The sequence below is a fragment of the Malaclemys terrapin genome, chromosome 4 (assembly GCF_027887155.1).
Source record: "Malaclemys terrapin pileata isolate rMalTer1 chromosome 4, rMalTer1.hap1, whole genome shotgun sequence".
Lineage (NCBI taxonomy): Eukaryota > Metazoa > Chordata > Testudines > Emydidae > Malaclemys > Malaclemys terrapin.
In genome coordinates, this window is record NC_071508.1 from 24,634,944 (window position 1) to 24,659,756 (window position 24,813).

The 24,813-nt window shown below is 53.4% G+C and overlaps 1 protein-coding gene across 1 annotated transcript; it reads right to left on the reverse strand.

Annotated features, from left to right (window-relative positions):
* Positions 1 to 3,887: 3,887 nt before the first annotated feature.
* STRIP1 (striatin interacting protein 1) lies at positions 3,888 to 24,003 on the reverse strand. Its single transcript, XM_054027095.1, has 21 exons — positions 23,875 to 24,003; positions 22,193 to 22,262; positions 20,335 to 20,409; positions 18,777 to 18,911; positions 17,606 to 17,726; positions 16,114 to 16,182; positions 14,909 to 15,015; positions 14,143 to 14,270; positions 11,966 to 12,148; positions 11,520 to 11,737; positions 10,971 to 11,036; positions 10,683 to 10,746; positions 10,088 to 10,159; positions 9,527 to 9,601; positions 8,957 to 9,054; positions 7,903 to 8,029; positions 7,668 to 7,768; positions 7,018 to 7,084; positions 6,485 to 6,589; positions 6,040 to 6,244; positions 3,888 to 5,238 (listed from the first exon to the last, which is right to left on the reverse strand). Exons 1-21 carry the CDS (start codon positions 24,001 to 24,003, stop codon positions 4,991 to 4,993), a joined length of 2,463 nt encoding a protein of 820 aa, XP_053883070.1. The 3' UTR covers positions 3,888 to 4,990.
* Positions 24,004 to 24,813: the final 810 nt, after the last annotated feature.

Here is a 24,813-nt window from a genome sequence, read left to right on the forward strand (position 1 = left end):
ACTGGGCCTGCCGCTTGGGACAGAGGGCTGCTGGCAGAGCTGTATGCATGTAGCCCAGAACTGGACTGAGGGAGACCTGTGGGTCAGGATTGAGGGGCATTGTGGGAAGAACCTGATCTCAGAACCCTTATCCTAGGCACCACTGCCTCCCGCTCTTCTGAGCCGTGAACTCCACAAGAAAACCAGGTGCGTGTCTGCAGAATGCATGCAGCCACTCCTGGAATCCAGCCCCAGAGTTCCCGGCCCACAGAGAAAGCTCCCAAACTAACCCCCACGCTGACCCAGCCATGCTGGAGTGTGAGAAGGTCATGCCAGCCTGGGCGAGCTTTGCTTTTAACACAGCCACCAGCTGGAGATTTAAGGGCTTGTTTTACTAACCCCTCCCTCACCTGCTAAGGGGACAGAGTGCATCCCTGCCCCTCCCTGAGCCAGCCCATTGATTTATTCCGGAGAGCCATTGCCAAGGCCTGGCCATGCCCCTCTGCTCTGCCAGCCTGCGCCGTTGAGGAGGGCTGAGGGTGGGGAGAGAGAGCAGGGGAGCTAGATAGAATCATAGAATATCAGGATTGGAAGGGACGTCAGGAGATCATCTAGTCCAACCCCCTGCTCAAAGCAGGACCAATCCCTAGACAGATTTTTACCCCAGTTCCCTAAATGGCCCCCTCAAAGATTGAACTCACAACCCTGGGTTTAGCAAGCCAATGCTCATCTCACAGTATATCTAATGTACTTAGCACTCACGTGTCTACAACTGGGCTTTCTTCCTAGCTGTGCCAAAGATGGTTGCCTGGAGTCATGGCCCCCTGCTGTCTCTGTTTCCCCCCTTTGTAATATGGGGATAATGTTTGAGGGCTGCTGGGGGAGGGGCTTTGGCAGGAATCAAGCTTTGGCTCAAAGGCCCAGTAGCAGGGCTGAGGGGTAGGTCAAAGATCACTCAGTAAACAGAGCACCTCCCAAGTGAAGGCATAGTGGGAGGTTACCAATCAGCACTCTATGGGACGGGGCACAGTGGCATGCACCAAGGGGACTAGCGCCATCCGCACAGCTGGTAAGGGCTAGCAGGGGTAAAGCACGGGGCTGGGTGCAGGAGTCAGAGAGTTCAAGGCCCAAAGTGACCATGAGCTCATCCCGTCTGGCCCCCCCAACATCACAGGCCACCAGCATCTGCACACTGCCCCCACCAACCAGCCGGAGACCAACATATCCCAGCCCATAGGTGACCAGATGGCTGCGTCACAGGGACAGAACAAGAGGGACCAAGATGCACTAGTGCTCCAGGCCCCTACAATGGCAAGGAATTGAGTGAGCCAGACCCAGATGATCTCAGCAAGTGACCCACACTCCACCATGCAGAGCAAGGTGAAAAGCTCCAAGGTCCCTGCCATTCTGACCTGGGGGGAAATTCCTTCCCAAGCCTACACCCAGCGATTGGCTAGACCCTGAGCGTGTGAACGAGAATCAGCCAGCCAAGCACCTGGGAGCCCTGGCCCACCCCACCCAATGTCCCCTCTCCAGCCATTGCCATCCCTGCTGCTTCTGAGGAAGTATTAAAAAAAGCCCTTCCACACTGCATGGGGGGTAATTCCCTTCCTGACCCCTGCTGGGGGCCAGCTGAAACCCTGAACCATGAGATCTCCTGTTCCCAGGAGATCTGGGTTCAAACTCTAACCTGTCCAGGGGACTTTGGGCGAGTCCCTTCATCTTTCTGTTCCCATCTGTCAAGGACAGGAACCCCACCCTTTGTCTCTATAGACCATCAGCTGCTTAGGGCACGGGCCGGCTCTTTGCACATGTATGTACATCACTTAGCATACTGGAGCTCTAATCTAAGGAGGTGCCGCTGTACCACATGGGATGTGCAGGCTGAGCATGGGAGGAGCTCTGGAATATGCAGTGATTTCTCTGGCCAGGGGATGTAGAAGACACCCAACATGGTCCATCATGCAGTATACAGAGGCTGCCCACCTGCTTTAAAACAGGAGCCCCCCTGCATTCAGAGGGCAGTGACCCTACCTTTCCACATCCATTCCACCCTCCTCTCAAAAGGGCTCTGGCTAGAAGGCAAAGCAGCACAAGCCGGGCTGTGAAACGGATTCTGTCTGTTTCGCCAACAACAAAATATTCTGGAAGCCTGCGATGGCTGCCACATCCCCAGCCACTGCCTGAGCCAGAAGCGATGCCTCCTCACACGGCCCCCAGCCGCAGCAGCTTCTGCGGAGACAGCAGGAATGGGCTGGTCCATACCAGCAGCCACAGGCTGGAAGCTCCAGGACAGGGCGTGGGACTGCATCAGAGGGGCTCTGAAGAGAGCCTGGTTCAGTCTATAACCCCAACTTCAAAGCACCAGCAGCCACATTCACTAGCACCGCAGCCTCCCCCCTCCCCATCTTTTTAATCCCTGCTGGCTCTAGCCTGCCTCAGTTGTGGGGGTGGTACAGGAAGAAGGCCAAGGAGCCAGAGGCAGGCAATTGGCAGCCCTGCCAGTCCCCATGGCACTGACAATGGAGGATATGAGTTCCACACCATAAACTGCTGGCTACAGCTGGAACAGTGAACTTGCGTCATTGGCACAGGCTGTGCAGCCACACACCACCTGACCACAAGGGGAGCTAGCCGGGGTGCCCTGACAAGATGGGACAGTGCCCCACAGTCTCGTGATTCTCGTGCCTCATGCCCACAAATGGCCCACACAAGGCTTCCCCTGCTTCCCTTAGGAGGCCCCTCCACAGGCTTATAGGTTTCATAAGTAAGCAGATTTCGCACAATTGCTTTCACCCTATTCCTCTTCGTTGTCCGATGTGGGCGGTCACGCCAACTGGTTGGAGTGAGAGTCATACCTAGTGGTTAGCACAGGAGTTGGGAGCCAGGAATAGGAGCCCAGGCTGAGAACTGGAGTCAGATGCCAGAGGCCATGGGTCAGAGCCAAAGTTGGGAATAGGAGCCAAGGGTCAGAGCTGGATGAGGCAAAGCGGGAGCAGGGTTGGGTCCGAGGCAGGAAGAGGGCTGGGAACAAGAATGCCCAGAAATTATCACAGCCGTGGGCGAATGCTTTGAGCAGCCACCAAACGGCTGCTGGGTTTAAGAGCTGGTCTGCTGACTCTTGCCGCCAGGCAGGGTAGCCAATCAAGCAGCCTACTGCAGGCCAGCTGTGCTCGTCAGATTACCCAGAGCTGGCTCTGCTACAGGACCTGACCCTTGACGTTAGCTAAGCACCTTTGAGACACCAGCCCACTGGCCACCTCACCCTCCTCATCACTGGGGACACGTAGTCCCCAGCCCAGCTTCAGTGGTCACTTAGCCCAGCTATGTTCCTTGCCCCCCTCAGCTGTCAATCTCTGCAGCCCCCTGATCACCTGTAGTGTTCTGGTCGGAACTACCATCTTATCCATCCATGGACACAGCAAGACAGGGCACATCCCACCAGAGCTATGTAGAGAGGGATCAATAACTCACCCCCAACTTTTGTCACCTGAATCTTCGAATGCCTGCCCTTGTCCCCACCTCACCCGCTCTGCTAGCACCCGGCATGGGGATCGGCTGTATGGGCAGACCCAGGGGCGATCAGAGGACACTGGAAACCCTGCCTGGCTCACGGTCATTGGCCAAGGAGAAAAACCTTGTGTGTTTAAGAGGGGCTAAGCTGCAAGCTAGGAAGGAGCAGGTTGGTCCAGCTGCCAGAACAGCCAGACCCCCATTGCGGGCACAGCTACTGAGACAGGCTGGCCCACAGAGCCTTGGGCTCAAGGCCTGATGGAAGAAGGGGAGACTGGGGTGGCCTCAAGAGCAGAAAAGGCCCAATTGGGGAAGGTGGATGGGAAGCTGTAGGGGCCTGCTGGATATCGGCAGGGAGCAGCTGCTCTGCAGGATGGAGGAGCCCCACACCTAGCTCAAGCCAAGTCCAAGCGCGACAGATTGTTTAATGCAGAGTCACGAAGACATTAAAAACCTGGCATTTGGAGTTACGCAGGAGGAATGGTTACAGGGCTATTTATAGATATGTACAGCTCCCCTGCGCCACCAAGCGGGGTGAGGCGGGACAGCAGCCCAGCTCCAAATGAAGGTCCCTTCTCCACTCACCATGTCCCCTGCATCCTAGCATCAGCCACCTTGTTTGCTTGGGGTCTTTTCGGCTATGCCCAGCCCTGGCATTGGTGAGAGCACAGGCTGCTGCTACCACCACTCCACCTTCCTGCACACACTAGGTGGCAGCACCGAGCCTGTTGCTCCCCACACCCTCTTCCCGAGCCCCTCTCTATGCCCCCCACACCTCTGCCTTACCCGAGGCTGCTCTCCCCGCCTCTGGCCAGGGAAGGAGGTAGGAAAAGGCAGGTGGCTAGAGTGATGCCATTCCCTGGGCGAGTCATCCTCCGTGGGGATTGAACCCGGGACTTCCGATTTTAAAAGCAGGAGCCTCTGCAGCCTGAGTGGAGACCCCAGATGAGTTGGCCAAAGCTGTAGGAGGCTCAACCACCACTAGAGGGGGACAGAGCACCACACTGAGTGGGCAGGAGTGACTGGTTTGGGACCAGAACCGGCAGCCACATCCAACCCCCGGCACGGAGGCAGAGCATAGAGCCCTGTCTGAGCCAAGCAGTGGGGCCAAGGAACATGCTTCCCTCGGATGGGACTGGACTCTAGTGTCTTGGGGATGATGGAGGAGATCTGTCCTCCCCCTAGACCCGTCACTGAACAGCGTGGAAGCCAAGCGACCCAGGAACCCAGTCGGCACAAGCTTCACCAGGAACTGCAGCGGCTGTTGGGTCCCCGCAAAGGCCCGTGATTGGTGCTGCTGTGTCCTTGAGCAGGTGGGATGAAGCCAGGCTGCCATCTGGAGAAGGAGGGAGGAACAGCTGTTCCAGGCAGCATAGGCCACACCTGGAACATGCCTTCAGTGGATGAGGAAGAGGAACTCGACCATTCCCGGCATCGTCCCTTCGGCACGTTAGCCCCAGCTCCAAGTCTCTGCAGGGCCCCCAATGTCACACAGGCATTATTGCAGCAGTTCTTCCCAGGAGATAGGTCTGGAGAAGACTTCCCTTTCTAGCCATAGATCATAGTTCATCTGGAAATCCTCTGGCAGCTCCACCCTCTGGCCCAGCACGCTCTGTAAACAGTTATCCACGGGCAGGAAGTCAGGGTTGCTGTGCGCCCGGTCATAGCGCCGGGAGTTGAAGCGCTCGATGCTGGCTCGCAGGGCGCACTCCTCCGCCTGGAAGTCCCAGGGGCGCGCATCTAGATCTAGGGCAGAAGGGGGAGGACATTAGGCCTATATAGCCTGGGGAAGGTGGTCTCCTGGTCATACCTTGCCTACCCTCTCCCTCCTTGAACAGGCAGCTGCCCCTGCCCACAAGTGTCAAAAGAGGAAAAGTCCCTTTGATTAGGAATCCCACGATCAGGACTCCTAATGCCAAGGCTTCAGGGCTTGAGCCATCACCAGTGGGAGTCAGGGAGGGCACTGGGCAGTTAGGTGCTTTATGGCTTTTGCCAAGAGACGGGATACTGGGCTAACTGTACCATTAAGCTGCTCCCATATAGCAGTTGGGATGCCACCTCCCCATAATGGGAGGTTGGTACAGCTGCCCTGGGGAGCGAGTTCCTACAGCTGCCAGTTCCTGATAGCTGATGGGTATAAACGGGAGCAGCTCAACCACAGTTGCTAGGTCGAATGCTGCTGCCCTCATCTTTAGGGTGGAGATGAAGCCAGCAGTGCTCCATCTTCACCCGCCCATGCCATTCTCTCCCAGCATGCAATGCTCCATCTTTGTCCAAGCAGCTGCCCTCATCTGTAATATGGAGGGACAGCCTCCTGGAGACTACAGGTCCCAGCATGCAATGCTTCGCCTCCATCTGGTATGTTAAAGACCTGTTACGTTTTATGCCAATTAGCGACGCCCTTTGGGCTCTTGGCCAGGTGCCAGCCTGACCTGCTATTGGGCAAAGTGAGCAGATGCCCCCTGGGATAAGCACTCCCTTGGGGCTCAACCCAACCCTGATGAATCAGGCACGTAAGAGGCCATGGGCAGAGGGTGGGGGTGGTACCATTTCCATAGGCCCAGTCATCGTTGAGCCGGTGCCGCACTTTCTGGTAGATAGCGGACATGGTCTTCATGTTGCTTTTCCTCCACTGCCGCCCCAGGTACTTGGTCTGCACCTTGAGCAGCTTCAGGACATAGAGCTGCATCATGGCTTGCTTCACCTTCAGGGCTCGTTTCAGGATGGGAGCCGACTTGAACACCACCAGCATCTAGGAGGCACACTGGTCACACCGCGCCATGGGGCACACGCAGTGCGTAACACTGTGCCAGGCACATGTACACCGAGCCCATCCATACCCCTCCCTGGCATCAGGACATGGGCTGGATCGAAGACTCAGCCCACACTCCACACGCGGAGGTTTTTAAGGCCATATAGAGCCTTACGCAGCCCCCCACCCACACAGGTCTCTGCACCTTGTGGTCCCGACATCCAATGGGCTCCTACTCACCATGGTCCTGGAGTGTTTCCACTTTGTCAGCTTGTTCAGTATCCTCAGGAGGTTTATACAGGAGAACAGGTTCCGCCAGCAAAACTGGTTGTTATCTCCGGCTTCCTGCAGAGAGATGAAAGCCGGGTGGGAGGGTGAGCAGCCGGCTTGGGGGTGTGTCGCGCAGGGATGGGCAGGGCTGCCTGTGGGAGGAGGCTCATGCTATACAGGGCCAACCTGAAGGCCAGGAGTCCCTTCCCACCCAGCCCTCCCCTAGCACTACCTGGATCCCAGTCACATGTGCAGGGAGCTGATCTCCGGAAAGCCTGGGCTGTCACAGCAAGGAACGGAGCCCAGCACTGCCCCAGCCCTCTGAGCAGCAGCAGCCTGCCCTGGGTGCTTACAGGCTTGCTCCCACATGCCAGGCCTCCGGGTGCTGCAGAGAGCTCTCCTCATTTCCCCTACAGCCCCTCTGTGCTCTGGCCCCAGCAGGGAAAGGACATGACAGGCAGGAGGGGGGCAGCATGCAGGGCACTGCGGGGGGCTGAGCTCACCAGACTCTCTGCCGTCAGCTCCGGGAGCTCGTGCACCACGCAGTAAGGGTAATCCAAGACCGAAATGCTGGAAGGAGAAGAGAGGGCCTCAGCCTCTCCTGCTTGCCGATGCACAGCCCCAGCCTTGTGTGGGGAGATCTCTATGGAGTCCCCTGCACCCCCCGGGGCAGCTTCCTGAAGGATCCCATGCTGGGGATAGCTGACAACATCCATTTACTGAGAACGGGTCCTGGTGCCTGGGCCACAACCGAGAGGGGACGTTGCTGGGGATTCAGTAGCGTGGAAGGGAGTCTGATGGGAGAGATTCGAGAACAGCTCCCTTCCTATGGGCCCCATGGCAGGAGCAGCACTTGGGGAGGGGGAGCAGGTGCTGGGTACCCCACTGTGGGTGCAGTGTTGGGGGCCCTCAAGGCACCCCACAACCCACTCAGTACCTCACACTGACCAGTGACGGGGGGCCCCCACCAGATACCCCATGGCATGGTCAGTGATGGTGAGGGACCCCATCAGGTACCCCACAACCCACTTGGGTAGCTTGCTGCAGGGTTAGTGATGGTAGGGGCACCCCACTGTGCAGCAATCCCACTCCATAGCAGATGCAGGGTCAGCGAAGGGCCTGGTGGTACAGCAAGCCCTGGGCACCCTGTTACCTGTTCTTGGCAGTGATGTAAGACATGATGTTCTGATTGAAGAATTTCAGGATGAGCGGGATGCAGTTGGCAAACACCAGGTGCTGGGCCATGTACTCAAACTAAGAGCAAAGATAAGGGAGGCAGATAAGCAAGCAGACCTGAGCACCCCCTGGTGCTCCATGTTCCCCTAGTGAGCTGCATCTGTGTGCAAGGGGGGGGGGTCCCCCACCCGGGGGTCCCCATCCAGGTTTACCTGATAAACGTGATTCAACTTGAAGTGTTTGAGCAGCAGCAGCAGCACGGCAGAAATGGCCTTGACGATGATCTCTTTGTGCCGGTTCACGTCCACGCCCAGCTTCATGCTCTGCAGCACCGTGGTCCTGGAGGACAAAGCCCCAATCTCAGCCCCCGTCTCAGGGAGGGGGTAACCAGTCCCCAGAAGAGGGGATGGCCAGAGACAGCCAGACCACAATCCTACCAAGGGAGTACAGCCCACCGCCTCTTGCCCCTTCTCTCCCTCTCCACAGCCATCATCCCGCGGTCCCCTGAAGGCCTTTCCTGCAACTCCATACGCTCATGCTACCTTTAATTAACGAATAAGGTTTCCAGGATACATTTCACCCCAAAGATCCCAAGGTGGCCAGTCAACCAACTGATCCCTATGCCTAGTTTGTAGCCACTCCATCCCACCGCTGAAACGCGGCCATCTCTGGGGCGGACGGCAGCAGCGGCTAACAGAACATGGGAATGTTCAGGGGAGGCCAATCCCGTATCGGATTGAAACCACAATTTAGACTGGCACACCAGTTGGAATTAGGCCAGGACGCTGGGTTAACACGCCCTGGAATCTGTACCAAGCTCGACATCTCAGCAGAAAGAGAACACCTCTGCTAGCACAATGCCCCCAGCGCTGCAAGTCCTGACTCAGAGGGAAGGCGCCTGCTACAGTCACCAGCACCGCTACCTGCGCAATCTTGGGTGTGAGCCAAAGATCTCCCCTCCAAGCAAGGGTCAGGCCTAACCCTGCTTAGCGCGAGAGACCTGACAGAATCTAGGGAGTCTAGCTTCAGGCCATTTCCTAGCTCAGAGTTCAGACTTGCTCCCAGCACAGGAAACTGAGTCACCTGCCGCAGTCTGGATGCTGGCGAAGACTCCCCAGCTCCAGCACAACCAGCCAGGCCTTAAAGCGCTGCCATGCAAAGCCAGGAGGGGCCTTCTACCTACCAGAGACCTAGTCACCCCTGTTCTCTCACCCCCCCATTCACCCCGCCGTGGGCTTCTCCAGGCCACCAGAGAAGGGCACTCACGGCATCTCCTCCGGCAAGACGTCAGCGAGGATGTTAATGGAATCCGTCTTGGCTTTGGAGGTGGGGGCTGCGGCCAGCAGGATCTTCAACAAGGCAATCTGTGGAGTGCATCCGAGAGCTGGGTGAGGCTGGGAAGGGCCTCTGAGGGCAGAGAACAGGGCTGTGGGCGCTGACGCCGAGGTTCTTAATGGCCCTCAATTCGGTACGCGGTGGGGAAAGGCGAGAGGATGCCACGAGGTGCGTGTCAATTTGCAAAGAGGGAGCACATACCAAAGGGCAAGGGTGGGCAGAAGTCATGTGACTGGGGACATACTCACAAGCAGGGGCAATCAGGCACTTGTCAGGAGATGGGTCTGAAGCAGCAGAGGGAACAATCAAGCACACGCCAACGGACAGGGAAAGGAGTGATCCAGTATGACTTGGCACATACCAGTGGAAAGGGGCTAAGATCATGGGATCAGGCCCACTCCAATGTAAGTTTGGAGAGGAGAGTCCAGCTGTACTGGTCAAGGCGGTGGAGTGGGAAGGGACGGGGCTCGGCCTAGGATCTGTAGTGTGGCCACAACTCACCATGTACTGGGGCAGGCTGGGAAGGAGGCCCTGGTACAGGGTTTCCGTAGGAACTTGCTCCACTTCCTCTTCCCCCTAGTACAAAGATGAGAGAACCGCGCCCTGAGAACGTCTCCAGCCCTCGCAAGGTGGCCGATTTGGATTGGGGTGCAGGGGCCTGCCTGGCTCTGCAGAACCAGACACAAGCACAATGTGGCCTCCCAGGACACGGGCACAGCCCTCCCATCCCCCAAAGGACAGCCTAGCAGTCACACAGCAGGCTGCCACATAGGGATAAGAGCTCATGAGGGGGGAGGAACCTCCCCCCGCAGGTTACCCTTGAGCAAACCTCTCTGGCTAACTGAATGCACACAGTGACAGGCTCCTGCATGCAGTCACCTCCTCAGGGGATACAGGATTGGCAGGGTCCCCGAGGACAGACACCTACCCAAAGAAACCCCAATCAGCAGTTCTGCAGGCCCCACAGCCTCCTCCTCGCACTCCCCAAAGAGTCACTTTACGGATCTGCCTCCCTGCAATGTGCGGACTCCCCAGAGAGGGGCGCACCCCTGTGGCACTCACCCCGGAGAGCGGGGAACGCAGGTACTCCTCTTCCATCTGAACCTGAACCTCCGCGATCGACGTGTACTTGTGCTGCGCAGAGACAGAGTAGGGGAGGTTAATGCCACCGGCCAGCGGCACAGGGAGATTCCCCCAGTCCCTTCGCTGACGGCGCACACCCCACCAGCTGCAGCCCACCCAGTGGGGAAGCCACAGACGGGCTTGTGAAGGCAGGTGCCTGTAACATTTTATGACCATTACACGTTCTGTCCACCTGACCGTTATGTAGTTTGCTACCTGCTCACAAGGGATTAATTCCAACAGGAAAGCGAATGGACCTTTCTGGTAACCCTCCATTGACGACCACTCAGAGAGTGGCCCGGAGGCTGGATGGTCGTCACACCACGGGAAAGGGCTGACCTGGTTCGGGAGACCCAGGGTAGACAAGGGAACTTTGCAGGGGAGAAGAGGGCAGCCCTGCGAGAACAGGAGAGAGGGCAGGCTGGAGGCCTGGCACCTGGACAGGGTGGACAGTCGGCCCTCAACTGGTGGGAGGGGTTAGAGGCATCCACACATACAGGCAGTGTCGAGGGGAGCCCGTGAGGGTGGCACTCACCAGTTTCAGGGTTCGGATGCTCTCGTGGATGGGTCTGGGCAGCCCCACCACCGTGTTCGTGTCACTAGAGAGAGGAAAAAGCCAGACTGACACAGAGGCTGAAAACGCTCCCTCCTCCTGGTCAGAAAAGAGAGGATCCATTTCTCCTACAGGGCAGAGAGCAGCCACTGAGCCAGGCGGGAGTTTGCCCATCTGCTGTAGCCTTGCCAGCACGTCAGCATGTGAGGCTGAAATGGCATGACCCACAAACTGGCTCTGGCCAGGCCCCAGAGCTCTGCTTTAACTCACCTCCCCAGCGTATAACCGATGAACTTGCTGCGGCTGGATTCCAGGAACATCTCAATGTCCTTCTCTCTGCAGGAAGGAGGAGATCACTTACCATGCAGTCAGGCCCACACCTTCCACCACTGCCGTGCTGGAGAGTGCCCCGTAATTACAACCAGGAAGAACGAATCAGCCCAACAGAGCTCTCCTGGATCAAGTGAGATTCAGAGAGAGCAGAGCTCCCGCCTCCACTCCAAAGTCCCACCCCAGGAGGGTCCCCACCCTCTAGGTGAGCTCCAGTGTGGAACACGATAACCCATCATTGCTCCAAGACAATGCCACCACCGTGGAGGCTCGTAACAATGGGGTGGTTGATCTCGACAGCCCCACTGCTGGACAGTTCCTAGAGGGTCCTGTCTTTATCCTGAAGGATACTGGTCTCCATCGGGGGAGCAGAAACCTGTCTCACACTTTAACCATCACCACTCAGCATTCATTAGACAAGCCGATGGCAGAACGCTGCCAGGGGCCTGGCATGAGGTCATTCCTAGTGGTCCTGAGGAGACAACTCACCTGACCTTGGGAGCCCAGGGCAGCCCCTTTGGGCAGGTGAGTCGGTCGGTGGGAGGGTGCTGGATGGGTGGAGGCATCACCTCATCTCGTTCCAGGGGGAACGTCTCCCCCTCGAGGCTGTTGTCATCGTCATTCTCCTCCTCTTCCTCACGGGAGTCATCAGCTTTGTAAGGGTCCCGCTCATTGAAGGCATCAAGGTTGTCTTGCTTAATCAGAGCCTGGAACCAAGGGAGAAGGCGGCTGAGTGGGGAGGAGGTGAACGTCAGATTGACACGGGGAGACTACCTCTGGGGCGCAAGTCACCCCAAGATCACACTTGACTCCCCAGCATGCCTAGGGCAAGAAGTTGGCTGCCCTGTGTTACCCTTGTTAATTTCACTGTCCCCTTGAGGGCAAGGTGACGTTCCCTCCGCGACCCCCCTGACCTCGCCCAGACTCGGCCTCACCTTGTGTTCCCGCCGGCCCCGTTTCTGCTGCTGTTCGATCAGGTCGGAGGCCGACGCCGGCGGGGACGCAGCCCTCATGTTGCGGATCACTTTGATGCTGTCCTCTGGAAGTGGCGGGAGGCCCAGTATCTCCCGTTTCTCGGCCTTCATGGCTTGGAGCTCCTCAAAGCCTCCCAGAGTGCACTGCAACAGACCCCCCCACACACCCAGAATTGTGACTGAGGCGACCGCATGTACAAGCACCTGCCAGACACACAGCGTTCGGGGTTCACTCACTCGGCAGAGCTCCAAGCACCCCACACCACCTGACAGAAAGTCCACGTGAACAGATCCCCGAGACAAAGAGTTCTGCCCATAAACCTTACGTATGGGGTCTGTTATTTAGGGTTTATCTATGTCAGATGCTGGACTGCTCAGTCTGAAGACAGCTGAAAAGCCAATGGACAGAAAGGCACCGCTGGGGTTCTAGCTACAGGACATCACAGATCTAGCGAAGTGAAGGGCGCACTTTCCTTTGGTCAAGATGTCATTCAGGAAAGAGGGGTATGGTCTAGAGATGGGAGCACAGAGCTGGTCATCAGAAGCTCTAATCCCACTGCTCACACCATCTCCTCTCTATGACCCTGAGCATCCAAAACTCTTGGCACCTCAGGCCTCCCATCTGTAACGTGGGGATAACACTGGTGACAGGTCTCACCACGGAGTGAGAGGATCTCTATGGAGCGCTCGGACTGTGAAAAGCGCAATGGGATACTGCCCCAGGGTCCTACCATTCTACTTCCTCTGAAGGAATGGAGGATCTGCTACAGGAACCCAGCAGTATTCAGTACAAGGGCAGCTGGGAGTTAAAGGCTCCAGGAAGTCAGCATAACCCTTGTTATTCATACACGGAAGGTGCTTTCAGCTTTGACAGCTGGCAATGTGTTTAGCAACACAGGGAGGGGGAATTTTAATAGAAAATCGACCCTGTCAATAGCTCCCTGTAAACGGATTGTGGAATTTCACCTGCTCCAAGCCACAACCTGCACTGGGGACTGTCTACATTACAGACTGACACCCTGGTGATCTCACATACTGTTTGTGTCTAGCCAGTTATCAAACTGTTCCTCATTGCCAGGATGGTACAGGGCCATGACCCTGACCGTGAGCAGAGCTGTCACACACTTGTTCCAATGGTTAATTACTCTCACTGTTAAAAATGTATGCCTTATTTACAGTCTGAATTCGTCTAGCTTCAATTTCCAGCCATTGGATCCTATTAGACCTTTCTCTGGTAGATCAAAGACCCCATTATTAAATATTTGTTCCCCAGGTTCTTATGGACGGTCAAAGTCACTAATTAACCTTCTCTTTGTTAAGCTAAATAGATTGAGGTCCTTGAGTCTATCGCTAGAAGGCAGGTTTTCTAATCCTTTCATAATTCTTGTGGTTCTTCTCTGCACCTTCAGCAATTTATCCACATCTTGACTGAATTGTGGGCACCAGAACTGGACACAGTATTTCAGCAGCGGTCGCACCAGTGTCAAATACCCAGATCCCAGAGATCACAAAGAGAGGTCAAATAACCTCTCTGCTCCCACTGGAGATTCCTGTTTATGCCCTTTGGGCCATCGCATTGCACCAGTGCTCATGTTTAGCTCATTGTCCCTCACAACCGCCAGTCTTTCTCAGGGTCGCTGCTTCCCGAGACAGAATCCCCCATCCTGTCTACGTTCTTTGTTTCTAGAGGAATACAGTTACATTTAGCTGTATTCAAATGCATACTGTTTGCTTACGCCCAGCTGACCAAGTGATCTCGATCGCTCGGAATCAGGTGACCTGTTCTCTTCATTCTTGACCACTCCCCCAATTTTTGTGTCACTTGCAAACTTTATCAGTGATGATTTTCTGTTTCCTTCCAGGTCGTGGCTAAAAGTGTGAAACAGCGAAGGGCCAGAACAGATCCCTGCAGGAGCCCACTGGAAACACACCCACTCCACGATGATCCCCTGTTCACAATTACTCAGCTGCATCTCAGGGCGGATGTACCGAGTTCAGCAGAGGACAAGACAGCCGGTGCCCCTATCACTTGCTTCCAGCCAAGTCGGCTCCAGATTAGATGCCAAAGAAAGAATTACTTGGATGATGGCTGTAGAAAACTTGTTCCAACTCCCCTGCTCACACCCGGGGATTCTTACCAGCACAGTTTTCCAGAGCAGCAGCAGCACCTTCTTCATAGGGAAGTGTGGGGCGTGGCCGCTGCAGAATTTGGTCACCATTCCGAAGAGCATAACGGAAAATGGCTCGTTGTTATACAGCGGGGCCCCTGGAAGCAAACACACCGATAACAGCCATGCTCGCCTGAGGAGCCGCCCACCCTCCCATCACCACCTCCCTCTCAGGGCAGAGCTTCTGCATGTTCCTAACTTCACCATCCCATCCCCTACCTGCTCACCCCCGCCCTCATCCTCTCCTCCCTTCTGAAGTCCAGAATCTACCGTATTTGCTTACAAATAACTCTGATGCTGGGCAAGGATGGCCCCAAAGACCAGACTCCACAGCAGAGATACAACACAAGCAATGGGAATGCTGGCTTCCTTGGCTCTGCCCCCTCCGGTGTAGCTTAACCCTGCCCCAGAGGAATCCTCCACTAACAGCAAAAGAATCCTGTCTCCATGGCCCATTCAGGCTTTGGCTGATTTGCCAAGACAGACAAGAAGAGCGTTGGGAATGGATTCTGCAGAGTGGGCCCATGTCGCCTGGGAATTGGAATGGGACCCAGTAATTCCCTTCACACAGGCCACTGAACTGCTGTAAGCGGAGGACTGCTGGTCACTACCAAACAGGCCAGATTCGAACCACTACAGAGATTCCAGGCCCCGGCTCGTCACCTTGCAGAGAACACTGCTGTAACCTACCCATCCCACCATTACACACCCGGGACATCCCAGGGGAGGCTCCTACCTAGCTCTGCTCGGAAAGTCTGCCTCATCGTCTTCCACTCAACCTTGTCTCCCTCAGCCTCCTGCCGGACCGTCTCTACGATCAGGTACATGACGTTCAGCAACACCCTGCAAACCGCAGAGAGTCAGACAGGACCAATGGATGACCGAGAGGGGAGCAGGTCTCAGAGGCGCCTATGACCTGCTGGCTCCAGCAACACTTAGAAAGGCAGTCATGTTCTGCTCCCATTTGTCCATATCCCGCACGAGGAACAGATCAGACTCAAGGGGACTAGAGCTAGATATTGGAGTTGGGGGTAAGAAACCCTCTGGAGGAGTGTTACCCAACTGGCAGGTCATGGCCTCCGGGGGTGGGGAGGAATCACGAGATTTTGAACCCTCTTCCCCTCCCCACCCAGGGTCCTTCAAGGTCATAGAGTTTACGGCCAGAAGGGTCCCCTAGATGATCAGTCTGACCAACTGTATATTACAGGCCACAGAACATCCCCCAGTCAGCCCCGCACCAAGCCAACAACCAGAATTAGACCAAAGCGTTACAGCCCTCAGAAGACGAAACTATTGTGTACCACAGGCAGAGAGCAGGTCAAGGATTCCCTCTCTGGTAACACACAAACTAACCAATTATCTAGGCTCTGCATCGTTGATACACTTTTTACTCTTAATAAATAAAAGAGGGTAGTGAAAATTTCTAACTTCAGATAAGGGGTCACCAACCTGAAAAGGCTGAGAGAGTGTGCTCCACTCCTCACCCCTTTGCCCCCCGTCTTTTGACCCAGTAGAAGTAACTCACTGTGTACATGGATTAGGAGACAGTCTGACCCTGCATGGCAAGCCCTACTCGTCCATCAGTCCAGTATCCAGCCTCCAGCAGCAGGCTGTACTTGATCCTGCAGAGATGCTAATGAGCTGAGCACGTCTACAGTGCCTTTCGAGCCTGGAGCTCAGCACACTTTAAGAAAGGCGGGTGCCATTAGACCCATTTTATAGGTGGGGTAAATGAGACACAAAGAGACCACAGTGAGTCAACACTCTGGAAATGGCGCCCGTTCTCCTGACTCCTAGCCCTCTCTGCTGGACTGAACTGCCTCTCAAAGGAAGGAAACAAATCCCATAACGCACCTGCCAAAGCTCCTTTCTGAACCCCCAGGCCTTCAGCTTAGACCCTGAAGCCTAACATTCAGCAGCCTCTCCCCATCATTTACTCACCTCAAATCCGTGCTGTCGGCCAGGGAGATGGCGGGCTTCCTCACGGCACTGCTGCAGGCGGCACTGTTACTGCGGGAGGAAAGAGACTCAGACCCTCAGATCAGGTTGCCCACCTCTCCCTCTGGGAAAACGCAGCTTGGATGGTTTAACACCACCGTAAACAACCAATTAAACCACACAGGAGAGCTGATCGCTGCCGCTGGGATCTGACACGACTAGACTCTACTGATGCCAAACACTGGAAGCCTCCAAATCAATCCGGCGACACAGGGAGCAAGCGCAGAGTCCCTCATGTCTGAGGAAATTAGTCCCAGTTGATCAGAGGCGCAGAGAAAGGGTACGACTCTCTCCTAGGGGAAACTAAATCACATTCGGTACTTGCTGCAGCAGCGCTTCTTAAACATCTCACTAAACCTCCCCCCGCACCCCCACAACTTAGCCCCATTTCTCAGATGGGAAAACAGACACAGCAATGCAGTGATTTGCCCTAGGCCTCAAAGGGAGTCAGTGTCAGAGCCAGGATTGGCATTCAGGAATTCCTAGCTCCCAGGCCTGCCCTCGGAAACCCCTCCCTCAAGTGCAAAGGTCTCTGTTCTGGAGCCCGCTGCCGACGTGAAAGGGCTTCATCCTTAGTGGATTCTCCCCCCAGGCGCCCATCAACAATGCACTAGCAGTCTACGCTCAGGGCAGACCTAAGGATGCGCCACGTCTAACATGCTCGCTGGCTAAATGGACTAACCCCCGGGAAGAACCATTCTCGCTAGAATGGGTGTCTGACCATTCGTTACCTCCCTGCTCCTCTTCCCCTTGCAGAATAAAAGTGTTCTGGAGAGCACACAGGTGAGATCTCCAGTACAAATCCAGCCCAGCTGCCACCAACTGACCACTGGTTGGAGGCGGGGTGGGGGAGGGCTTCAGCTCCTAGTAGCCAAAATCGACCACCACAGTTGGCAGCCTGAATAGACACACCAAGGATTGAGTATCAGAGGGGTAGCCGTGTTAGTCTGAATCTGTAAAAAGCAACAGAGGGTCCTGTGGCACCTTTAAGACTAACAGATGTATTGGAGCATAAGCTTTCGTGGGTAAGAAGGCATCTGAAGAAGTGAGGTTCTTACCCACGAAAGCTTATGCTCCCAATACTTCTGTTAGTCTCAAAGGTGCCACAGGACCCTCTGTTGCTTTTTACCAAGGATTGACTGGACTGACCTGGAGGCAGTATCTCCAGGACACGCGTGAAGCACTCTGAAACTTGCAAAACTTACTGCTGCCTACATTGCCCCTGGTCCTTGGAGACAGAGCTCAATCCGACCCCCACTGAAGTCAACAGGAGCCTTCCCGCTGACTCCGACGGAAACTGGATTGGGAGCAGAGAGCTGCTGGGAAGTGAGCATCTTTCACAAACTGGAAAAAGATCCAGGTGGAGCAGTTCACGCACAGGTTATCAAAACTCTTCGGGCACAGCTTTTCATATCCCCAGCCCCATGATACTCACTCAATCTCCATGTTCAGAAGCTCCACCAAAGCGTTGAAGGTACCAACTTCCAGTAGCAAGAAAATGTTATATCGCATCCAGGCTTGAACTTCAGCCTCGGAACCGCACTCTCCGAAGGTGCCTGTAATAACGTTATTATTGGATCACCTTTCCGTCAAGAATCTCAGTGCACTTCACAGACATTCAAGCAAGCCTCAGAGAGCCCCTGCGAATCTGATCCACGGATGACAGACAGGAAGACAGGCACGGAGAGGGGAAGAAACTTGCTCCAGGTCTCAGGGAAAAAAAAGAAATTAGTGGCTGAGCTGGGCAAAGAATCCAGATCACCCAACTCCCATTCCGCTGCCCCATCTACTTGGTTAGAAGTTGGACAAAAGTATTTAAGAGAAATATTTTTCAGTTAAAATTATGCATTTGGATTTAAAGATTTCCCCTGAAGCATTTGCAACCCAAACTTTGCCACATTGAGCTAGTGCAGGAGAACCTGGGGCCAGATTTTGGCCCCGTCCCCGGCCCATACACGCTGATCTGATATAGGGAGTGTAAAATGGACACAACCGCCAGAGGGAGAATTCCCCTCGCCGTGGCAGCTCTGTAAGGCTCAGGTGTGTGGCCCCATGCTGCCCACAGCATAGCGGACAGGCCTGGGGGTAGGAGAGGGAGTGGGGACAGTGCTCAGCCCCACAGGCAATTCTGGCCTATGGAGCATTCCACTGGCAGACAAAGCCCAAGCTGCTCTTAATTTGACTGGGGCCACAGCAGCCCTCAGTGCAGGAAGAACATGGGTATTGCAAAGGCATTTTAAACAACATACTAATTATTATTATTATTCGAGGCGCTTTTGGAGGATGCAGCTCCGCAGCTTAAATCAACCTTTGCCCCAGACCCTCCTGGGCTACCCCTTATGCCTCAGAATCGAGCCCCTAAACAGGAACCCAACTAGAAATAAAGGTGAAAATGACTCATTGAATGCACAATAGGTAAGATGGCAGCAATCGTAACAAGTTAATTCCGATCTAACGGCTGCAGGTGTGACCAGGGACATGGGGAGGGAAGCTGGTGTTAAACAGATGATTTCTAACCTGGATGCCCCTTTAATAAAGATTCTACACAGAAAAGTTAACAGGGATTTCAGAACAGGACCAATTCTTCTGCCGACACTGCAACATACCTTGTGCGACGTAGAGGATGGCTCGGGCCACCTTGAGCCTCTTCTCCCTGGCAGTGACCTCCAGCCCATCGAGGAGCCGCATGGCATGGGTACGATGCTGGCTGTTGTCCAGCTCGGTCCATTTTTTATCCAGCACTGAAAAGCCAAACACAGCTAGTTTTGTGCGAGGTTGCTCCCCACAGCTGGATGGGGGTGTATATTTCTCCCCCTCTCCAAAAGCCATGAAACTATGAAGCAGTTACAGCTGCAATTCTCTCATCGGATGTAAAATGAAGAGAGGACAATTCAGAGCATTCAGCATAAATAGAGAGCCAGACTGTCAATTTGGACAGGGCACTCATCACAGCCATGGGACAAAGCATAGGTATGTCTGATCATCAAGGGGCCAGGCAGAGGGAACTCTAAAGCAGAGGTGGGCAAACTACGGCCCGCGGGCCACATCCGGCCCAGCCCCTGAACTCCTGGCCCGGGAGGCTAGCCCCCGGCCCCTCCCCCGCAGCCTCAGCTCTGGGCGGTGCAGCTGTAGCGCCGCCAGCCACTGGTGCTCCAGGCAGCGCAGTAAGGGGGCAGGGAGCAGGGGCGGTTGGATAGAGGGCAGGGGAGTTTGGGGTGGTGGTCAGGTGGCAGGGATGTGGATAGGGGGTGGGGCAGTCAAGAGGGCAGGGAACAAGGGGGTGGAATGGGGGCAGGGGTCCCGGGGGAGCAGTTGGGGGGGGGGGTTAGATGGGGCAGTGGGAGACAGGCAGGGGCAAGGGTTCCGGGGACAGGAAGAAGGTGGTTGGATGGGGTAGGGGTCCCAGGGGGGCAGTCAGGAATGAGTGGAGGGGTTGGATTGGGCGGCGGGGGACAGACAGGGGTTCTGAGGGCGGTCAGGACACAGGGAAGGGTGGATTGGGCAGGGGTCCCATCAGGGAACGGGGGGGTTGGATGGGGCAGGAGTCCTGGGGGGCCGTCAGGGGGCGAGAAGCGGGGGGGGGGCCGGATGGGGGTGGGGGCCGGGCCACGCCTGGCTGTTTGGGGGGGGCACAGCCTTCCCTAACCGGCCCTCCATACAATTTCAGAAACCCAATGTGGCCCTCAGGCCAAAAAGTTTGCCCGCCCCTGGTCTAAAGCCTTCTAGTACAGGACAGAATTAATCAGACTCATCTGTTTGAATCCACATCAGCGGTGATCAGAAGTCAGTACAGACAACAACCTTCATAAAATGAGATGGTTGTTCTTAATGGACAGACTTCCACATCTTACAGCACAGCCACAGTCAGCACCAATTAACCCCTAGCACATTTTGATAGCCTAAGTGCTGATTAGGCCACAGACACGAACCTACTCTTCCCCTCCAGTTCACAGGTGAGGCATATTAGAAGGTGTCCTGTGAACATTGACAACATTTGTCAGCAAACACTAGCTAAGGTAAACAAGGAATCAATGTACGTGGCTGGTTCCTTCCTTCTGACACAGAGATAGCAGCACATCAATACTTCTGTCTCCTATTGTCTATGTTCTACAGGTGACATCATCTCCACAGTACGATGTTGGAGGGAGAAGTCAGTTCTCTTACCGTGGACCCTAAAATCCTCCTCAAAGCATTTTCGATTCAGCTGGAACTCCGGACCCTCTGTGTAGCTGTACAGTTCTGCCAAGAGAGCATCACTGTCAATTTCATTTCTGCATCCAACCAGAAAACACCTCCCAAAAACTAACCAGTTCTCAGCTGTGAAACTAAGGAGCACGAACTTCACTTCAGTCATATCACACTTAATGTTTATTGGACTCTGTGAGCATTAGAATTGGCATGGTTTGACTTGTTACCTGGAAATTGTTGCTATGGGTTTTTTCTATTCATACTAATTATATTAATTTTTTTTTAAAAGATTTCTCATCACTGAAGTTTTCTACACTTAGGGTCCTTTGTTTTCAGTTTTTATTTTATTTATTTTTTCCAGACAATTTATCAGTGTTTATTATCACAGCAACCAAAACAGGTGAAAAATCGGTGCAAAAAATGTTAGTAATTTTTCTGGGTAAATATTGGGATTTATTTTGGCGGACAAAAAGACAGGGAAAAAACTATTCAGTCGATTACAGGTCTGTCGCATCTTATGCGCATTTAACATGCGCGATTTCAGCTTTACGCGGTCGGCAAAAACAAAAAAAAGAGAAAAATAACAATTTTAATACTGTACCTGTAGTGCGGGCGATTCCGCCCACCATTGAACTCAATGTAATTTTGACTATACGCAGTTTTCGCTTTACGTGCTAACCGCAGAACGGAACCCCCGCGTAAGATGAGACAGACCTGTAATGCTTTGAATTTCGTTCATCAATGTGGTTTGCTGCAGAAACTAAAACAGAACTCAAAACACAATGCCACGTCTGAGTTTAAGAAAACAACATATCTCTAATCCTCAAATAAAACTTTTCATTTGAATAAACGGTTTACTGTTGTAAACTTAGAACTATTGCCCTATAAATATTTACATTTAATAATTGGGCCACACCATTTGCAGCGCATACACTCAATTTCATCCTTTTCTCCTGTTTGGTTTTTTTTAAACTTTCGAATACTTCCTTGTGTTCTGAAACTCATTCTGATACGGATTTTTGTTTTCTTCCTATTTTAGCATGCCAAATCTTTAAACCACTATCTGCTAACAGCTTGAAATGTGCAAGTGGTAGGCATGAGATTCACTAGTACGTTCAGATAGGCATGCACTTATTTTGTGTATGCCTGCCTGTTTGTTATTGTGTGTATCTTCTAGACTAACACATAGTCTTACTTCAACAGGCAGCTTTGCATATACACACACAGACTAATGTATTATCATAATACATAAATCTCACGCAATGTATTGTATTTTCCTAATAAAACAAGTTATTATTTATATATTTGAATGATACGAAAGTAGGGTGAAAATCAGAAAAAAATTTTGTAAAACCTGGAAATTTTTTCAGTAAAAATTGGTTTAAACTGAAAACGACCGGGCTTATGTATACTCAAACGCTCAAAACATAAAAGATCTCAGAACAATGGTTTACATAAGTGAAATTCAATAGAAATTATTTTTGGTATTTAAAATATTATTTCCAGTGGAAAAAGTTTATCTGGATGTAAGTTTCTAAAGTATTTGGGATCCAAACACTACATCCACTAGTATGAGAACTGAAAGCTGAAACTGACAAGCAAGTCAAGTGAAACTGACTAGCCCGGTTGTTCAAGGTGGGAAATGCAAAAAAGAAAAGCAGGGTATATGGCAAAAATAATGATTGTTAAAATCCTATTAGCTTTAATTAACTAATGTGTTATTAAGCTAAAAACAATCATATGAAAAATATATTATTTTTGAGTCGATCGTGTTCTTTTACGGACCAGTGAGCAAAAAACAAGTTAATTTAAACATTAGGTTTAATTTCCTTACCCGACAGCTCTGCAGACCATCTATCTGTGTCTGCATATTCAAACTCCAAGTCCGGGGATTCAGAATAGCCCTGATGGCAGAAGAAAAACAGTTTTAATCAGTCACTATTCAGTAAAAAAAAATTCAGTCTCCATAACTTTCAAAATTCATCCTGTTGCAAGTTCGGTACAGTGTTTTCAGTCTAACAGATATGAAATTTACCGGCACATCAACAGTATCACGGTAACCTACTAAAGTGCCTTCTGTATTTTGAATGGGTGTAATATTCAACACTTCTTATTCCTACCTGATTGTGTAATGTTGCTCTGTGCTGTTGAAAAATCATGTTCCATTGAATTGCATTTCAGTGGTGAGTGACCAGTTTGTATACAGCCTATAAAGCACTCTGGGATCCTTTGAAATGAAAGGCACTATGTAAAATTTTATATATCCACATGCTTATTTAATCCTAAAATTGGAGCAGACTAGTCTGGACCAGGGAGCTCTCAGATTTTATCAATTTAGAATAAATGTGAACCAATCTGGGATGCTACCACAGTCCAAATCCTCATCCTTGTCTTTAGGTACTAACAGAATACAAAAATAACCAAGTAAATAAATAAATAATACAGAGAATAGAGGCAATATTACTGAGGCTGGAAAGAGATCAAGACTGCAGCAAGATGCAGTAGCTTTAAAAGAAACAAATGTAAGTCATCAATATGTTCCTTTGGCTAAGCTTTACATGAATCTTGTGCCAATCGCTAGCAGAGGATAGGATGCACAGTCACCTTTGGAAAAACAATGAGGAGTCCAGAGGCACCTTAAAGGCTAACAGATTTCTTTGGACATAAGCTTTTGTGGGTAAAAAAAAAAAAAACTTCTTCAGATTCACCTTTGGGACTGGGATCAAATGAAACAGCAACATTCATTTACCCATTTTAAGGCAGTGGGTCTGAACCTATTTATCATTGTGGGCCGCCTACACAGCTCTCTCTGTGTTATGTGGGCCGCATCCACACCATATATATACTACCTGTATGGCCCTGAGCATGTCCCATGGGGCACAGCTGTGCGCTGGTTGGGCTGCAAGCAGCCGGGGAATTGAGAACCACTGCTTTAAGAAGTCACTCTGACTGGGGCTCAATCTCCCACGTATGGACCATATCACCTTTTGAGTCTGGCATCGCTTCCCCCTGACACAGGGATGTCAGTCCCCCGAAATCTGGGTCTGGGACCGCTCTGGATGTCCCCTCCCCCTAACACAAACATAGCAGCGGCTCCAAGGTGCGGGCCAACACTGAACACCCTGCCCCTCTTATACACCCGCCAGCCAGCCGCAGGCCTGGCGCCCAGACACCGCACCGATGGGCGCTTGGTCTGTATGTCTATAGCCAGGCCCACTGAGAGGCGGGGCTCTAGGCAGGTACCGACTCCCTCCCGACAGGATCCAGGCTGGCGCTGGCCCCGGACACCCACTACCAAGGCCCAGGGGAAGGGGGCTGGCCCGATACCGAGACCCCCACGGCGGTGGGTCAGACCCACTTCTACCCAGAAGGGGGAGGGGTCTGCGGTACCCAACCGCCCCGCCCCGCCCACAGCGACCGGGGGGGGGGGGGGGCAGCGTCATTCGGAGCTGGAACCGAACCGAACCGAACCCCCCCGCCCGGCGGACCGAGGAGGGAGCAGGGCCGCGCGCTCACCTCGGAGTCCTTGCGCTGGTTGCGGTTGAACTCGCGGCCCTTCCCCGCCGGCAGCAGCCCGCCCCGCTGCTTGTTGTTCACGATCAGCGGCCCCGGCCCCCCGCAGCCACCGACACCGCCCGGCTCCATCTTCGCCCGCCCCGCCTTCCTCCCCGGGCCGCGCCGCAATCCCGCGAGAAGCACTCGCTCGCCCTTCTCGCGAGATCTGCAGCCAGGGAGGGCGAGGTAGAGAGGCAGCCATGGCTGGTGTGGCAGAAGAGTGGGTAGCCTGAGATAGCCATGTTAGGAGTGGCAGGAGCTGTAGCAACCCCCCTTTTAAGTTAGCGTGCTGGCTGCTGGGGGGCTTGTCCTCACAGCGTCTTGCCATATGGCCCCCCTGAGGCTAGAGCTGCCATCACATCAGCATGCAGCATAGCCAAGCCAACCCGCCCCTTCAAAAGTCACAAATCATCACAGAATCACAGGGTTGGAAGGGACCTCAGGAGGTCATCTAGTCCAACCCCCTGATCAAAGCAGGACCAATCCCCAGCTAAATCATCCCAGCCAGGGCTTTGTCAAGCCAGGCCTTAAAAACATCTAAGGATGGAGATTCCACCACCTCCCTAGGTAACCCATTCCAGTGCTTCACCACCCTCCCAGTGAAAAAGTTTTTCCTAATATGCAACCTAAACCTCCCCCATTGCAACTTGAGACCATGACTCCTTGTTCTATCATCTGGTACCACTGAGAACAGTCTAGATCCATCCTCTTTGGAACCCCCTTTCAGGTAGTTGAAAGCAGCTATCAAATCTCCCCTCAGTCTTCTCTTCTGCAGACTAAACAATCCCAGTTCCCTCAGCCTCTCCTCATAAGTCACGTGTTCCAGCCCCCTGATCATTTTTGTTGCCCTCCGCTGGACTCTTTCTAATTTTTCCACATCCTTCTTGTAGTGTGGGGTCC